The following is a 16,842-nucleotide window of genomic DNA, read 5'->3' as shown; positions in this document are numbered from 1 at the left end:
TGCACAATTTTCATTAGTCATATAAAATTACATAGGAAACACATCAAGCAAACAATATTTCACAATATACCTGCATCGCAATTACGTCAGCATGATCAATAATGGGAACCTGCCAATAAGAAAAAACATTCTCATTAGTTTTGGAAGGAAATTTGTGCATGCATAACCTAGAAAAGACAACACATGGTCCGATGAATAACTCCTACAAACAATGAACAAAATAAAAAACAGATAAATTACCTCTATTGAAGAAAGATAATCAATATCTTTTTCCTTCTCTTTTTCAGCCTCCCCAATTTTCTAACAGAGTCAAAAGATAAAGTGCACCGTTAGCAATCCATTTTCATCAAACAAGGGTGGTTGAATTTGATATAAATGCAAAGAAGAAAGTATAAATCTAAATACTACATAACAAAAAATGCAGGACTCTTTCATTTTACTATCTATAAAAACATGACATTTTTTTCGCTCTGGACAAAGAAAGTATGAACATTAGGAAATATTTTTCTCAATATGGGCATCCAAAGCGCATGTGGTTATGTCAAGAAGATGAAAAAGCATTTTGTGAGTACAAACTTTTACAATGCAAGGCTATAAGAACTCAACTACATGAAGCAGATCAGATGTGGATTGTGTTCCAAAAATGATGTAAGATGAGTAATTGACTCCACCTTTTCAAACCTGATAATCCACCAATTCCTAAAATTTAAGCAGTCAACCATCAACCATTGAATTTATCCATGAAATATGACTTTAAGACTCCAAGAAATCACACACATCAGAAAGAGAGCCACCAACTATGAGAAACACTACGCCAAGAACACTTAATTTGCATTCCCTCAATGACGATTCATAAAACTTTTTTGATATGCAACATTCCAACTCCAAAATTTGAAAATCATAGGAAAATCATCCAACATACTGCTCCCCCATCAATATAATGCATTCCTTTGCTTTGAACTTTCTATTTTCGATTACAAACTGGCAAACTGCCATAATCAATTTCCCCAAAAGCCATTGCAAGCTGCCTTATCAATCATTGACTTCTATTTTATTATAAATGTACATTTATCTCTTTACCAATTTATTATAAAGTGACCACTTCCTCTTATTAAATCCTACTTTTTATCAAAAAATAAATAATGTTCCAACAACCGAATAGGAATGATACTTTCACAGGTTAGCTGAATTTGTGCTGGAATGGACTCAAAATTCAGGCCCAAATTCCTATTCCATTGTTTGTTTACATAAATGTTTGGCATAATTACAATTCCACTCCTGGCTCTTGAAAGACAAGTATACCCTCAGAACAACAACAACAATAATAATACTAACACATTATAACGACAACAACAACAACAACAATAATAATAGCAGTGATGACCAACAACAACAATAATAATAAGAACAACAGTAATAATAAGCATAAGAGTACCAATAATAATAATAATAATAATAATGACAACAACAACAAGAATAATAATAATAATGATATATTCTTAATATTATTAGTTTGTTACCGTTACTTCTTAGAAGGAAAATAAAAACAAACAAACAAAAATATCATTACGTTTTGAAGTCATACATTTGAATGATTACAAAATTAAGTAGTTCTACATTAGGGTCACTTTAAAAATGGGCTTATTTTCTGTTCTATTACAACCACCATTGGAAAATGCAGAACGTTGGAAATGAATTGAAATTGCAATTCCTAATTCCATCATTGCCTTGGTTTGACTCCTACCTCTTTTAATTTCATTCCATGAACCATGCATGGTGTGAAGCATTTTGAATATTTAACAAAATATAGTACTTCTGGAATAACTAAAACATTCTTCTCCAATCAAATCTAAATTAGTTGTAATTATTATAGAGAATTTATAGGAGGAGAATAAGACATCTCTTGATAAAATCTAGGACAAACCAGAGAAAAAGAACTAGAACAACAAAGAAAAAAAATCATCAAGCCAACAAGTTCCACCAATCTCTTTGTAAATCCATAAAGCTAGGAATGCATTGAGCTAGCACTCCTAAAAAGCACAAACCTAATACAGAAGCTATATACGGAATCTTTTACCACTCCAACATCCAATTTTATTTTTTCCTATAAAAATACGTGCATTAAGCTCCAACCATTACGCAATTCTGCAATATTAATTTAATTTTTTTGTTTATGTCAAGTGTTGTCATTTATGGGCGCTAGGGGTATTTTTCTAATTTCAGAATTTTGGGGTTTATTTTAGTTAAATTAGCTTTGGGGTAATTTTGTAATATTCAGGGGTATTTTTGTGATGGGAGTTAATTTTGGTGGGGCTTTAGAAGGTAACTGCTTTCTAGAGGGGCTTACGTGCAAAATAAGAGTCTGCTTGGAAACTTTAAGCCTGTTGGGGTCCTTAGCCATTTTCCTAGGAGGATTTTGGTATTTATCTTTGAGAAGACCTATCTCCAGAGCTGGCTCCAGACTAACTAGGGTAGTGAAGTTTTGGAGGCTACAGTGTTGAGGATTCAGCCCTGCAGAGCCTACCAGTCACTCCATTGCTACGAAAGGTGCGAGGGGCTAGCAGAAAGCCGCTACTGTTCTGAAACAGCACCAAAAGAGGCACTGATTTTAGGATTAAGTAGCCATTGCGCCTAGAAATTGTCTTATTTGTTGAACTGAAATTCACAGCAGCCATCCCTTTATTATTTTTACGGACTCCCAAAAGAACATCTTCAAGCAGCATTGGTATCCCAACCATTCTCATCCAACCCAAACTTGCTTCTTATAACTCCAACCCAAAGGGGATAATCTTCTAGAGGGAAATGCCATAATCAGTTAGCTAAAAGGGTGGCGTTCTTAGGCACCAACTTAGCAAGACCCAGCCCCCACAACCCCTCCCCCCTCTTCTTTTTAGACCTAGAAGCTTCAACCCAACCCGCTAAATGGTCTCTACAACTCCCCACACCAAACCACAAGAAACCTCTCATGATTCTCTCGATCTTATTACCCACTTGAATCTTATAAACCAATAAGAAACACAAGGGAATGCTAGAAAGACAAGCTTGAATGAGAGTTATTCTACCTCCAAAGAAAGAAAATAGTCCCCCTTCCCATCTAATCAATTCGCCACCCTTTCCACTACCACATTCCAAAAATTCGCAGCTCTAGGATTTCTCTTAGAGGAATCCCTAAGTCAGTCAAAGGCCATTCCAATAAACCCACACCACATTAGTAGCTCATTTGCTAGCTCACTCAATGGGCACATTCAAAGCTACTAAACCACTCTTCCCCACATGTATTTTAAGCCCAGACAGTAGACGCCCTCTCAAAGATTTGGAGGATACCCAAGGTTCTTTTAAATGAAGGGCTAGGATCATCTAGGAAAAAAATGGTATCATCTGCAAATTTAAGATGAGAAAGCACCACTCCTCTCTCCCCACTTCTAACACTTTCATCGACCCCACCCCCCCTCCAAGGCCCATCCCCCATCGTGATCAACGCATCAGCTACAGGACAAATAGAAAGGGGGATAACTAGTCTCCTTGTCTAATGGCCCTCGAAGGAATAACCAAGATTTGGGTTCCCCACAATCACTGTAAACCCCACATTAGAAAAACAGCCTCTAATCCACCAGCGCCAACGCTCAACAAAACCCATTCTCACAAACTTAATCCAAGAACCTCCAACTAACTCTCATAAGCTTACTCAAAATCTATTTAACAAATCCCCTCTTATCATTCCTACAAGTATCCTTCACCACCTGATTAGCCACTAGAATAGCATCCACTGTTTGCCTTTGCCTCCCCCCCCCCCCCCCCAACGAAAACACACCTCTGAGCATGACATATAGCATCATTGAGTATCGCACTTAACCTATTGGCTAAATTTTTAGTAGTCTTATACACGCTAGTGACAAGACTAATAGGTCTAAAATCCTCTACCTTGAAAGATCTAGATTTCTTAAGCACCAAGGCTATAAATGAGGAATTAATGCTCTTACTTAAAATCTCGTTCCCATGAAAATTAGCGAAAAACTTTCTGAAAATCACCCTTAATAATCTCCTAACAATCTCTAAGAAAGTTGTTAAAACCATCCAAGGTCTGCTGCCTTATACCTTTCCATCCCAAAAACCACCCCCCTCACTTCCTCCTCATCAAATGGTTTCCCTACCCAATGCACCTTATCACTGGTTATTCCTCTCTAACCCCTCTATCATCGGCCTCCAATGGTCCTTCTCCAAATACAAATTATGAAAGAAATTAGTGATAGTGGATGCAATCTAATGATGGTCGTTAGTGATACTCCCACCATATGCAGCTCTCTAATCAATTTTTACTCTTCTTCCAATTAGCTAGCTTGTGAAAGAAAGAAGAGTTACAATCACCATCTTTAACCCATTCAAATTTGGTCTTCTGCCTCCAGCTCCTCATTTCTTGAAAGATCACCTCTTCCACCTCATTCTTTATTGAAACACTTCTTGCTTCCTCACTTTCCATGAGATTAATCTCCTTCTCCATCCTATTCAAGAAAGCCAACTTGCTCAAAAGGATAGATTACTAATTCTAACATTGCCAAACACCTCCTTATTCCAAATTTTCAATTTTTCCTTCAAACCTATCAATTTCCTCATGGATCTATAATCCTCCCAACCTCTCTCCATTTCCTCTCCCAATAATCCCTAATCAAAGGCTTAAACATCACATGTTCCAACTTCCAACCACATATTCTCAAACCTAAAAGGGGTAGGACCCCACGACACCTTACTTGATTCCAATGAAATAGGGAAATGATCAAAAGTAGTCCTACGAAGAAGAATTAGGGAAAGATTATGAAATTCATCTTGCCACTCACGACAACACAAGAATTTGCCTAGTCTACTAGCATTGCTCTAACCACCCCACACCCCCCACCCCACCCCACCCCAAGGGAGATCTCTCAAACCACAATCCCTAGTTAACAAATCAAAATGATGCATACTAGCAGTAACCCTATCCCTCCCCCTTCTTTTGTCTAGGGAACTTGACCACACTAAAATCACTAACCACGATGCACCTAGAGGAGGAAAAACCAAAAACATAATGAAGCTCTTCCCAAAAAGGAGTAGGTCTAGAAAGCATGTAGACTAAAGAAACCCACGACTACCCCCTCCCTCTCACTTCAAATAATATGAAAAGAGAAAAAAATCACCACGTGAGAGTACCCACTCTAGAAATATACCAAGAATCCTACATGACATGGATACCCCCTAAGGCACCAGGCAAAGGTAAAAATTACCATTTCCTACCGCAACCATGCCAAATACTCTAGACAACACCCCATCTATCGATTCAAGCTTAGTTCCCTAAATAAGAAAGATATAACAAGAATTCTTGTCCAATACTTCCTTAGTCAAACTCCTCTTTCTCAAACCCCCTAACCCTAAGCCTCTAACATTCCAGCTAACAATCTTCATAATCTAACACTCTTACCACCCTTCCCAAACCCTTTTCCACCCTTATAATTAATCGACATAGCAAGAATTTTAAGCTCTTTCTGAACTTTCTTCTTCTTTCTTTCTTCTCTCGTTTGTCTAAGGGCTCAAGCCCATCCTCTCCACATTCACAGCAAGGTCTTCTAAATCCAAATTTAGGTCCCCAAGGAATTTTTGCGGGTCTAAGCTATCTCTTTCCTCTCTCTCAGAGCTAAATTCACAACCTTCCTACTAATAGAAACCTCCCTATGGCATAGAGTATCCGAAGAAAGGGTAGCTTGAGTAGGAAAGGGAAGGATACCTTTAGTACTTATAGATTAACGATGGTCCTCCATAAAAGAATCAACCTTCCCAAAATTATCCCCTCCCCCCCCCCCCAAAAAAAACATCAAAAGAGGGGAGAACCAAATTAATCGCAAGATATGAGTTGAGCCCATGCAGAAGGTTAGAAAACAAAGGTCCTACATCAATTAAATCTTTGATCTGGTAAAAGTTTATGATTAATGAAATTTATGCTTGCATGTGCATTATCTGAATCCAAATGAAGGCTCTCTCTCCCCAATTGTTGTAAGCTCATTGCAGGAATATATGTATTTTTTTATCCTTCCTCTTAAAGCACTCCAATAAAACCACCTTTAAACATCTAAAGCTAGCCTTCCTATTCAAAGTCAGCTCTCAATTAGTCAAGCAAAAGCTCCTTCTTTGATTTGCACATACTTCCCATGTTTCCTTCCAATTCATACAACAAATCATCTTCTATATTATCATCAAAAATGTGCTCTGCTTCCCTTCAGAACTACAGTCAAATGAGTAAATTGGTTGGATATCTCAATTTTCTCCATGTTGTTCATGAAATCCTCCTTAACAAAGCACTCTACCTCTGATTCTTCTAGAGCCAAATTGTCATGTGAATTGTGCCCAGCCAAATTATCCAAGCTAACTTGCATTGACCGGGTCCCCCTCCACCTCTTCTGTAGGTCTTTGCTGCTCCAAGTCTAGTATTGGGCTTTTGAAACCTACCTCTTCTAGGTTTGGGTCTCCTTCTTATAATGACCCATACCACCTTATTTTTCTTCAACCTGAATTTTTTTGGCCTTGAATTACCAACACAACTTTATTCCAACCTTTCAACCCCTTAGAAGAACACCCCCCCAATAGATTTAACAATTTTCCTTATTTCCCTTCCTCACATCACATGGGATTAGGATTTGTTCTAAGCAAGCTTCCACCCGAATTCGATTATGAGAACTTCCCTTCTCTGCCTCCAACCCTACCACAGAAGGTCATCTAGTGACATCAGCATAGGAGTATGAAGAGAGTCTAAATCACACTGGTCCTTTCACTTTTCTCCTATGCTCTTTGAATGTTCAAAGAGAGCCATAGTCGAAACAATGGCAACTACCACTATATGATTTTAAAAATTTGTTTGTGGTTAACAATAAATCCAATAGAGTAGCAAGGAAGTCCCTCCACCCTTCTTTCTAGTCACCCTCAAAAATACGCACATCAATGAAATTCTTTCTGCTATCTCTCTTCAAGTACATATACCTACCTCTGCCATTTTCAAGAATCTTCACAATCACGTTGTTCCCTGCTTTTTGAAACTTACTTCACCTTGGCTCCCATAACCCCATCATTGGCATCACATGGCACCCTTGTCAGCTTCAAAGCCTATACAAGCTCCTCCCTCTCCAACACAACATAAGACACATGCTTGCCTACAAATTCCATGATGCAAAAAGTCAATTAATCAAAACAGTTTACTATAATCACCTTCCTCTCAATTTTAAAAGTCACATAGCCTACCATCCCAACAGCAAAAATGAGCAGGACGAATAGGGTCACAACTAGGCAAGAAAACAAGAAAGAATGAGACAATAAAAGTTAGTATAGGTGCTAAGCAAGAAGCACTGGTGATCAAATATAAGTTTTTGATGAAAAAAGAAGATTACTAATGAAGTGCGCGAGCTTTTTGATGGCCAATGATAGGATTTTTCCAGGTCAATATGAGTGAAAGGAGTAAGTTGGTGTTTAAGAGGCTTCAAGATTCAATTCCTAAACAACAAAAAGTCCCTAGTAGTCAATGGTTTTATTCCGAAGGTGTGCGATAGACAAGAATAGTATTGAGGTGTTTGAGAATACTATAAGTTTCAATTTCTGTGTAAGGAGCAACATGAAAAGAAGATTTATGTTGAGAGGAGTTTAGAAGTAAGGGTAGGAAGGAAATCTCAATGCTTGCAAATTTAGAGAAGGGAGTCGCTAAGGGGACGACATTGTCGCAATTTTTGTCCCCTCCAATTTACTTTTCATGTGTTACAATTATTGAATCCTATACAACACATTCTTGTCATTTCTCCATTTTATTTGCAATATTTTAGTTCTAAATTATGCATTATTTCAAAGTTTCATGAAAAAATTTCACATTCTACTACTGATTTCCATCATTTTTTTAAAATAAAAAATGAAACTGAATAAAATCAAAAATTTGCATTTTTGAAGCTCCAAGGTTTTAATCATAGTTGAATTTTAAAATGTTGCCTGCAATATCAGACTTTTGTCCATACGAACAATGAAATTAGTACACAACAATCCTGCCAAAAGTTCTACCTTAAGTATATAAGTCAGGCCTAAACATGCATGCATGATGTTGTAACAAACTTCCCCACCTCAACGACTTAAACCATTTTGGGGATTGGGAAAAAAAAATAAGAGAGAAAGAAGAGAACAATAAGTAAAAAAAAGACTTCTAGAAAGGGAAATAATTACATAAGAATTCTCTTCCAAATCTATGGAAGAAATCCGTCTAGAAACTCCTAAAGCTAGAGACCAAAGATGTGCAAGTATAGCCCTATCCCAGAATGGGTTCGCAAATATAAAGTGATATTGAAAATCATCTCAGTTCCTTCCTTTAACAATGCCTACAGAAAATTGAAACGACCACTTTGCCAAAAGCTCTTGATCTGCATGCTCCTATGAAAACCCCAAAACCACATCAACATAAATTATCTGGGGTAGATGAATTGTTGCGGCAAAAAGCTATAGAGAGATAATAAGGGCAGCCCCTAGGAATCACACTATGTAAGACTAGGAATTCCAAGAAGGAATGACTTTATTTGAAGTCCAAAGATAATATGAAGATGGGCAGGATTGTCTATATTGATAGACAAGTGAAGGAAATTGTTGCGATCTTTGTTCCCTCCAATCTACTTTTCATGGGTTACAATTATTGAATCCTACACAACACATACTTGTCATTTCTCCATTTTATTTACAATATTTTAGTTCTAAATTATGCATTATTTCAAAGTTTCATGAAAAAATGTCACGCTTTACTACTAATTTCCATCATTTTTTTAAAATCAAAAATGAAACTGAAGAAAATCAAGAAATTTGCATTTCTGAAGCTCCAAGGTTTTAATCAAAGTTGAATTTTAAAATGTTGCCTGCAATATCAGACTTCTGTCCATGTGAACAACCAAATTAGTATACAACAATCATGCCAAAAGTACTACCTTAGCTATAAAAATCAGGCCTAAACATGCACGCATGATGTTGTAACAAACTTCCCCACCTCAACGACTTCAACCATTTTGGAAATTGGAAAAAAAAAATTAAGAGAGAAAGAAGGGAACAATAAGAAAAAAATTCCTCTAGAAAGGGAAAGAATTACATAAGAATTCTCTTCCAAATCATTGGAAGAAATCCCGTAGAAACTCCTAAAGCTAGAGACCAAATACGTGCAAGTGCAGCCCTATCCCAGCATGGATTCACGAATATAAAGTGATATTGAAAATCATCTCATTTCCTTCCTTTCACAATGCCTAGAGAAAATTGAAACACCCACTTTGCCAAAAGATCTCGATCTGCATGCTCCTATGAAAACCCCAAGATTTCATCAACATAAAACTATTTGGAGTAGATGAATTGTTGCGGCAAAAAGCTATAGAGAAAGAAAATAAGGACAGCCCCTAGGAATCACACTACGTAAGACTAAGAATTCCAAGAAGGAATGACTCTATTCGAAGTCCATAGATAATATGAAGATGGGCAGGATTGTCTATAATGATAAACATGTGAAGAATTTTATCAAGATTCTCACTCTTCAACTTTTTCACAAATTTGGCCTAACCAAATTAAAGAACTAGAAATCATATTTCCTAAACATAAACCCCATTTATAATAGAGATACTGCCTAATTGTTATCACTCGGTTGTCATTACCCATAATTCGGTACTTTGTTGGCATGCCTTCAGGTTGTCATCAAGGTGACAACTTGACATTATTGTCATTGAAGTGTGACTAAGTTGTTATCACGTTGTCATCAACTTGGTACGAGTTGTCACCAAGTTGTCTTGGCTTGTGGGCTTGGGCGTTGGAGTAGACCCACAGATTTTAGGCTAAGATCCGGGGCTCTTTAGTGACTGCTGCTTCTCTTATTTTGTAAACTTCAAGGTGATGACAACTGAGAAGCATCTTTTGCAGCATCGTTATCAGAAAAGCGCCCATCTTTGAACGGAAATGGACCAAATTAGGCCCAAGAAAACTTTCTATCTGGCATTACTAGATTTGCACATTGCACAAAAAACAAGACCAAGTGCCTTGCAAAGCCCTCTCACAAGCACCAAATCTTTATTGTTAATCCTATTAAGAACCAAAGGCTCAATTAGAAGGGAACTTTTTCCTTTCCAAAGAACTTTATAGGTTTCTCTAGAGTCTAGAGGAAAGGAGGAGGTGGTTGGGATTTCGACAAATTAGACATAAAATCTTTACAAGAAGTAAATGCCAGAGCTATCCTCCTTGCAAATTCTAACTTGATTCCTAGTATGACGAACATTAAGATTCAAGAACTGGAAAGATACTCTTCAACCTCTTATTCATTAAGATTCCTATGGAAATAGAAACTTGTGAGTGAGACTTCCATGTCATAGCTGCTTTGCCAATCATGATACTGAAAGTGACAATCAAATGTATATAGGACACAAGCCGGATGGAACCTGGAGGGAAAAAAAATCTCTTTCTACTAGCTTTCTGCATCAACATATTTCATGTATCAGGTAAGCATTCCAATCATAGATATTATATAACTTCAGCATATGAAAATGATCATTTGGCCACTGCCAATCTTTTGATTAATGAAATTTTTAAGCACTTAATTATTATTAAGAAAAAAAAAATGGCTGTAATGAGAGTTTCAGAAAAGTACCACCCATTGAATGCGCATTACAAAGGCTACCTCACAATAAACAGAACTCAAAGTAATATTACAGTGGCTTCCAAATTGTAAAATGATTAGCAACTGAAGGAAACAAAGAAGAAACAGTAAACACTTACAGTAACCAGTCCAAGAGGAGATGCAATAATCATATCTGACGAGTAGAAATCACTGTATAACTTTATGCACCTCCTAAAAAAATGAATAAAATAAAAGTTAATTTGATATGAAAGCCTTCAAGAAGTACAACAGCCACACTTTTGTTGAATTTATTAAGCTTCTAACATTTTCAAATGCTTAATACAACCATCTTTATTACTTGAACAGTAACCTTCATGTATCAAGGTTTTGTTTGAATAATTTTTATGCATTCAGGCAGTGATGCACAAGGAATATGAATAATTTAAATTTATTTTAACTTTGTGGACAAACTTATTGAGGAAGTCCATACTTTTACCCCACCCAAAAGAAAGGGAAAGATAAATTTATCATGTACAATGTCGCAGGTGCACACTTAAAAAGTCCTTACTTCCACAATCCCAACCTATCATAAAACAAAGAGATGAGCAGTGAATTGTGCCCAGCATCAATTTGAAATGATGTCTTAGTGATGCATATCTTGGCAGGTTTTTTGACAATGAAGCCTTTTCTTGGTCTCTCTCCAAAAAGGCTTATCATACTCACACTCAAAAGGACCAAAACCACACTTTTAGCAGCCAACTGGTACCGAAATATTTTTAGTATTATTATTAGTAAGAGATGGATGTAAAATGGCATATTGGTATTACAAAAGAGCAAACTGCAATCAACAAACTGTATAACAGTAATATAACTCCAAACCCATAATAAAGCCGTCAACAAGTTTTCTTTCCTCAATTTATATGTAAGCCAATTAAAAACACAAATGACAAAAATCAAAAATGAAGAAGGAAAGAACAAAATAGAGGAAGATAACCTCAAGAACTTTTAATCAAGAATCAATGAATTCACTCACAAAGAAGACACAGCCAAAGATATGCTTAGAAGCCAAAAGTTTTATCTATTTCGTACACTGAAACAATTACACTTGCCAGATAAAAATAACTGATTACCTACCCTTTCTGACTCAAATGAAATACCCAAATTAACTAACTTAATTTAGTGTTTTTTTTTTCAGAAAACATTATTGAAAAAATAAATAAATAAATAAGAGAATAACTGGAACAGAACAAAAAAAAACCGTTTCCTCGTCATCATTGCTAAAATGGAAGGCACAAGGGAAGAAAAGAACGTGCCCTCATAAAGAAATACAATAAACTAAGAAACAAATACAGCAGTTATTAACATGCTTGTAGAAGTTCCTAAAACTATCAACAGTTCACCCACAAGCCCTATGACAGTTTAAATCTTAATCATATAACAATTGTTAAATTATGACTTTACCTAAAAGCTTAAGCTGTTAGGTTGTGGGCCAACAATGTACATCAAGCCTTAACACTTCCCCACATGTGCAGCCTAATTGCATGTGGACTGAACACATGATAAACAACACCCATTACTGGGAATCAGATAATTCTTAACAAACAAACAAACAAGCACACGACTAGAACCAAGGACCTCCTGGCAACCATGGCTCTAACACCATGTTAGATTACGACTTAACCTCAAAGCTTAAGCTGTTACGTTGCGTGCCAACAATGTATATCAAGCCTAAGCAATAATGAAAAAAAAAAAAAATCCTCACTAACTAAAGCTATATTAGATGAAAGAACAGAGTCTTACTAAAAGTTGTATTATATTAGACTTAACTCATCATAACACCACAACAGTATGCTTGATGAAATATAATACATTTTTATTGACGGACATCATATTCTCTGCTTCTCCTTGGATATCATGACTTTTAAAGGATAAGACGGACATTGAAATCATTCATCATCCCCAAGTTAAAACAATTGGGGATAAAACAAAGTCGATGGCTGGCCATACACCCAACCTAACAAATCAACACAACTTAATGCAATATGGCTCCATATGACTCAAGTCAATTGTCTTCCTCATCATCTTCTCCAACAGAAAGAGGTGCAAACTAATTATGCAACAGAACCTCCATCTTCAATGTCAAAGCATTCCCCTTGAAGACTGAACCATCTTTCTTCCTACTTGAGTCACCTCACTTAGAGGAAGGAAATTCATTGGATTCAAATGAGGCACTTTAATTTGGAATAGTGACCTCATTTCAAATGAAAATGTTAAAGTACTATTTGAACAGCTAGGGGATTTATTTTGAACTTGACATCTTGCTCATGGATACATAGAAGGCGACTTTGCAATACAATTTGAATCTAAATACTACAGAAATATTCTCGTACCGCTGGGTATTTATGGCATTTTCTAAAGATACGCTCCTCCATTTGAAAGAAGTTAAAATAACCAAGATGGTAACTGGTATGGAGATTGAAAGTTGTCAATTGTTCAAGCTTACCAAATCGAGTAGTTTGCAACAACAACAACAACCAAGCCAAGTCCTACTAGGTGAGGTCAAATACATGAATCATTTTCAGCCAATTTACACAATCTTGGGCAATATCCTCAAACAATGTGAGGGCAACTAAATTCTTACTATCTCATTCCAAGTTTAGGTCTACCACTACCCCATCTATTGCCACTAACAAAAACTCAGGTCTTAAATTTTGATTTTGACTGAACTTTCAAAGTTTCAAAAGTATGAAAATTTCAATGAAAATTTCGATTTCAAGTAAATAAATATAAATTAAGCATATTTGATTAAAATAAATGAAACTAACTCCACAATGCACTCAATATCCTAACTCTTTTCGCACACAACCAGTCAAAGCCCGTGTAAAGGAGGGGGGTTACATTAGGTAGCTGACAACCAAAGTAAAACTTGTTAGATTTCTATCATATGAATCAAGAAGTAAAGGTTACCAAAATGAGAATACTAAGGTGGACTAATGGCATACCATTAAAAGATAAATTAAGGAATAAAGGGATCGTAGTAAGTTAGGTGTAGTACCTAGAACATAAAATAAGAAAGGGGCAGCTGAAATGGTTTGGACATCTGCAACTTAGGCCAAATAGTGCATAGTGAGGATGCAGTAGTAGAAGGGATAGTAGTAGACCTAAAATAAATTGGAATGAGAAAGTGAATAAGGATTTAATACCTCTTAAACTATCGGAGGAAATTGCCCATTATCGTGTAAACTGTTGAAAAAGGATTCATGCAGCTGAGCAACCTAGTGGGAATTAAAGCTTGGTTTTTTCTTTATTGTTGTTTGTAGTTAATATAATTGAAATTCATAAATCAATTACATAATGCTTCTTAAACAAATAAAGATAATTTAAGCACAAATAGTAACAAAATATTATTGCCAATATCTAAGTTAATTTTTAGTGTAATTTCTAAAGCCCATGAAATAGTTTTGGTTTCAATTAAATAAAAAAATAAAGAGAGGAGTTCCCCTTTGCTTTAAAACTCACATTTGAATTCAATTAAATTTCATTTTATAATTAAAATTTCGATAAGTTTCACTAGAATTTTGAGGTTTTAATAAATTTTAGATGATTTTTTGAAATTTTGATGGAAATTATGTAAGATGGAAATTGACAGACATTTCGATTTCGATGGTGGTGGAAAGCAGAAATTTCAATAATTTCGTGCAAATTTAAAACCATGGAAGGCAACTTGCTCACTCCTCTTTACTAGTGCATTATTTCGCAAGCGCCCAAACCATTTTAACCACCCCTCCTTTATCTTATCACATGCCTAACTTACAATGAATGTATTCATTCCTTAATTCATCTTTTAATGTTATATCTTCATTCACCTTAGCATTCTCATTTTAAAATTTAGGATATAAATATATTCTCTCCAACCATATTTAGCAGCCTTTCAAACAAAATATTGATCACCATTATCACATGAGATGGCTTAATGGTGATGACCTCATTCCATCTTGCCTTTGAGCACAATTCAAGCCTCACCACTTCCCTCCCCCACTAACCTATTCAAAAAACGATTTGATCATCATTAAAGAATATCTACTAGATCTTCGATCTTTGGCTTCTTTGGGGGAGTTTTTCGTAAATCTTTCTTTTCTCGTCTTACAAAGGTTGGTTCATATTTTCCTATGTATCTAATTCTTTGGGAAGTTAAAGTTCCTTTCAGAATTAAGGGGCTTGTTTGGCTGGTGGTCAGTGGTTCTTAATAGAGTTAATACCAACAATCTGCTATAGAGTAGGAGACCTTCTACAGCCTTGTCGTTGGACATGTGTGTCATGTGTGTAGATAGTTCAAAGGATGTTTCTCACTTGTTTATTCATTGTTCTTTGTCTGGAACTTATGGAATCTCTTTGGGGTGTTTGAAGAATCTTGTTTTTTGATAACAAAAGAAAAAATTATCAAAAAAAGAAAAAATTTAGATGGAAAGAAGAGAAGGTACAACGTGTGGGCACAAGAATTCCACCAAATTAAAAGAAAAAAAAAACAAAAATAAAAAATAAAACAAAAACACACAAGATCACAAAATAGAACTAAAAAAAATTAACCAAGAAACCCCCTTTTTAAACCCTTTCATCATAATTTACCACTAATTCCCTTTGGCCCTTCACCTTTCGACTTTTGCCATCATCCAAACGCACTCCATTTCTTCTAGTATCACTCAACTTAAAATCCATTTATCCAAAAGAATTTGAGCTTCGAACTCCTCCTTTAGGATCTCCTCCACTAGTGCAGGGAAAATTCCATCCCCACCACGTCGCACTGTATTTGCCAGCTCGGCACAGGAATTTGACCAAGTTAAAAGAAAAAATAAACAAAAATAAAAAATAAAACAAAAAACACACAAGATCACAAAATAAAACTAAACAAAATTAAACAAGAAACCCCCTTTTTAAACCCTTTCCATCATAATTTACCGCTAATTCCCTTTGGCTCTTCACCTTTCGACTTTTGCCATCATCCAAACGCACTCCATTTCTTCCAATATCACTCAACTTTAAATCCATTTATCCAAAAGAATTTGAGCTTCGAACTCCTCCTTTAGGATCTCCTCCACTGGTGTAGGCAAAATTCCATCCCCACGTTGTACCGTATTCGCCAACCCATCATTATCCAAAATAGAAACCCCTTCCAAACCTTCCAATGGGGGTGGATGAACATAAGATAAATTCCCTATTTCATCGCAAGAGTCAGAAACATACCCATATTGTTCTCATATCTCATCCAACAATAACCCCCAACCCAATCAAAATCATTATTATCATCACTTTCTGAATCTGAAAAATACCCTCTTTTCTTTACCTCTTTGCCTTTTTTAGTCACACTAGAACCTCCGGCATTCTTCTCAACTTGAGGAACTTCCACAATACTAAACTTTGCCTTAGAATCTTTCCTTAATACCTTTTTCATAGACTCGCTAGAATTTTCTATTTTATCATCGAATATCTTTTTCATTTTAGCACCCAAACAACCCGCCTTTCGACGAGCATAATCTTATTACCGTTAAATTTATCAGTATAAATACAACAATCAACCGATATCTCCCGCAAACCCGCTTTTGTTTCACTATATTTCACACCATCTTCTAAAAATTCTTGAGGATTAAATGCAGATTTATCTCAACATTCTTGAACCAATCTGATCTCTTCTACCATACAAATCTTCCTTACACTCTTGATCATTTTGATTCACATTATTAATACATGTAGGCTGAATAATGTTTCTATTAATTAGATATTGAATAATAATTCCATTACAAGAGGGCATAACTTCCTCCTTCCCAGTACTCATCTTCTAAGAAGTAGGACTGTAGAAGCAATACTTTGGGGCCTGTCTATTATCCGGGGCCTACACAGTTGTACAAGAAGCCTTAATTTCTTAATCATATGTCTGCTTAAAAGACCCTTTTGTGAGAAGCCCATATGAGAAGAACCTAATTGAAGCTTGTATCAACATCTCCTAAACACCAGGCCTATTTCAAATAATTGGCCCAATTCAGTTAAAAAAGAAATACCCCGTCTTTGGATTACTTGGGCAAGGTCCAAAATGAGAAAGCATGCAACCCAGCCCAACTCTCTTCACTGCCTCCTCCATAAACAAAGCCCTATCTGCCTCTCTGATCATTTCTACTCCATCACAAATCCTAACTTCCTACTCACTCCTGTCAAACAAAGCCAAT

The 16,842-nt window shown here is 36.0% G+C and overlaps 1 protein-coding gene across 1 annotated transcript in view; it reads right to left on the bottom strand.

Moving 5' to 3' along the window:
* The window catches only part of LOC131164676 (protein NUCLEOLAR FACTOR 1), a 60,531-nt gene that overhangs the window by 25,767 nt on the left and 17,922 nt on the right, over positions 1-16,842 (bottom strand). Inside the window, exons 8-10 of the mRNA XM_058122053.1 lie at positions 10,783-10,855; positions 241-300; positions 71-109 (exon numbers count right to left, since the gene is read on the bottom strand). Coding sequence (XP_057978036.1) covers positions 71-109; positions 241-300; positions 10,783-10,855 — 172 coding nt within the window. The remainder of the gene's footprint in view (positions 1-70; positions 110-240; positions 301-10,782; positions 10,856-16,842) is intronic.

This window comes from Malania oleifera, chromosome 9 (assembly GCF_029873635.1).
Source record: "Malania oleifera isolate guangnan ecotype guangnan chromosome 9, ASM2987363v1, whole genome shotgun sequence".
Lineage (NCBI taxonomy): Eukaryota > Viridiplantae > Streptophyta > Magnoliopsida > Santalales > Ximeniaceae > Malania > Malania oleifera.
Note: the sequence above shows the minus strand (reverse complement) of the source record. Positions and strands in the feature narration are given on the sequence as shown.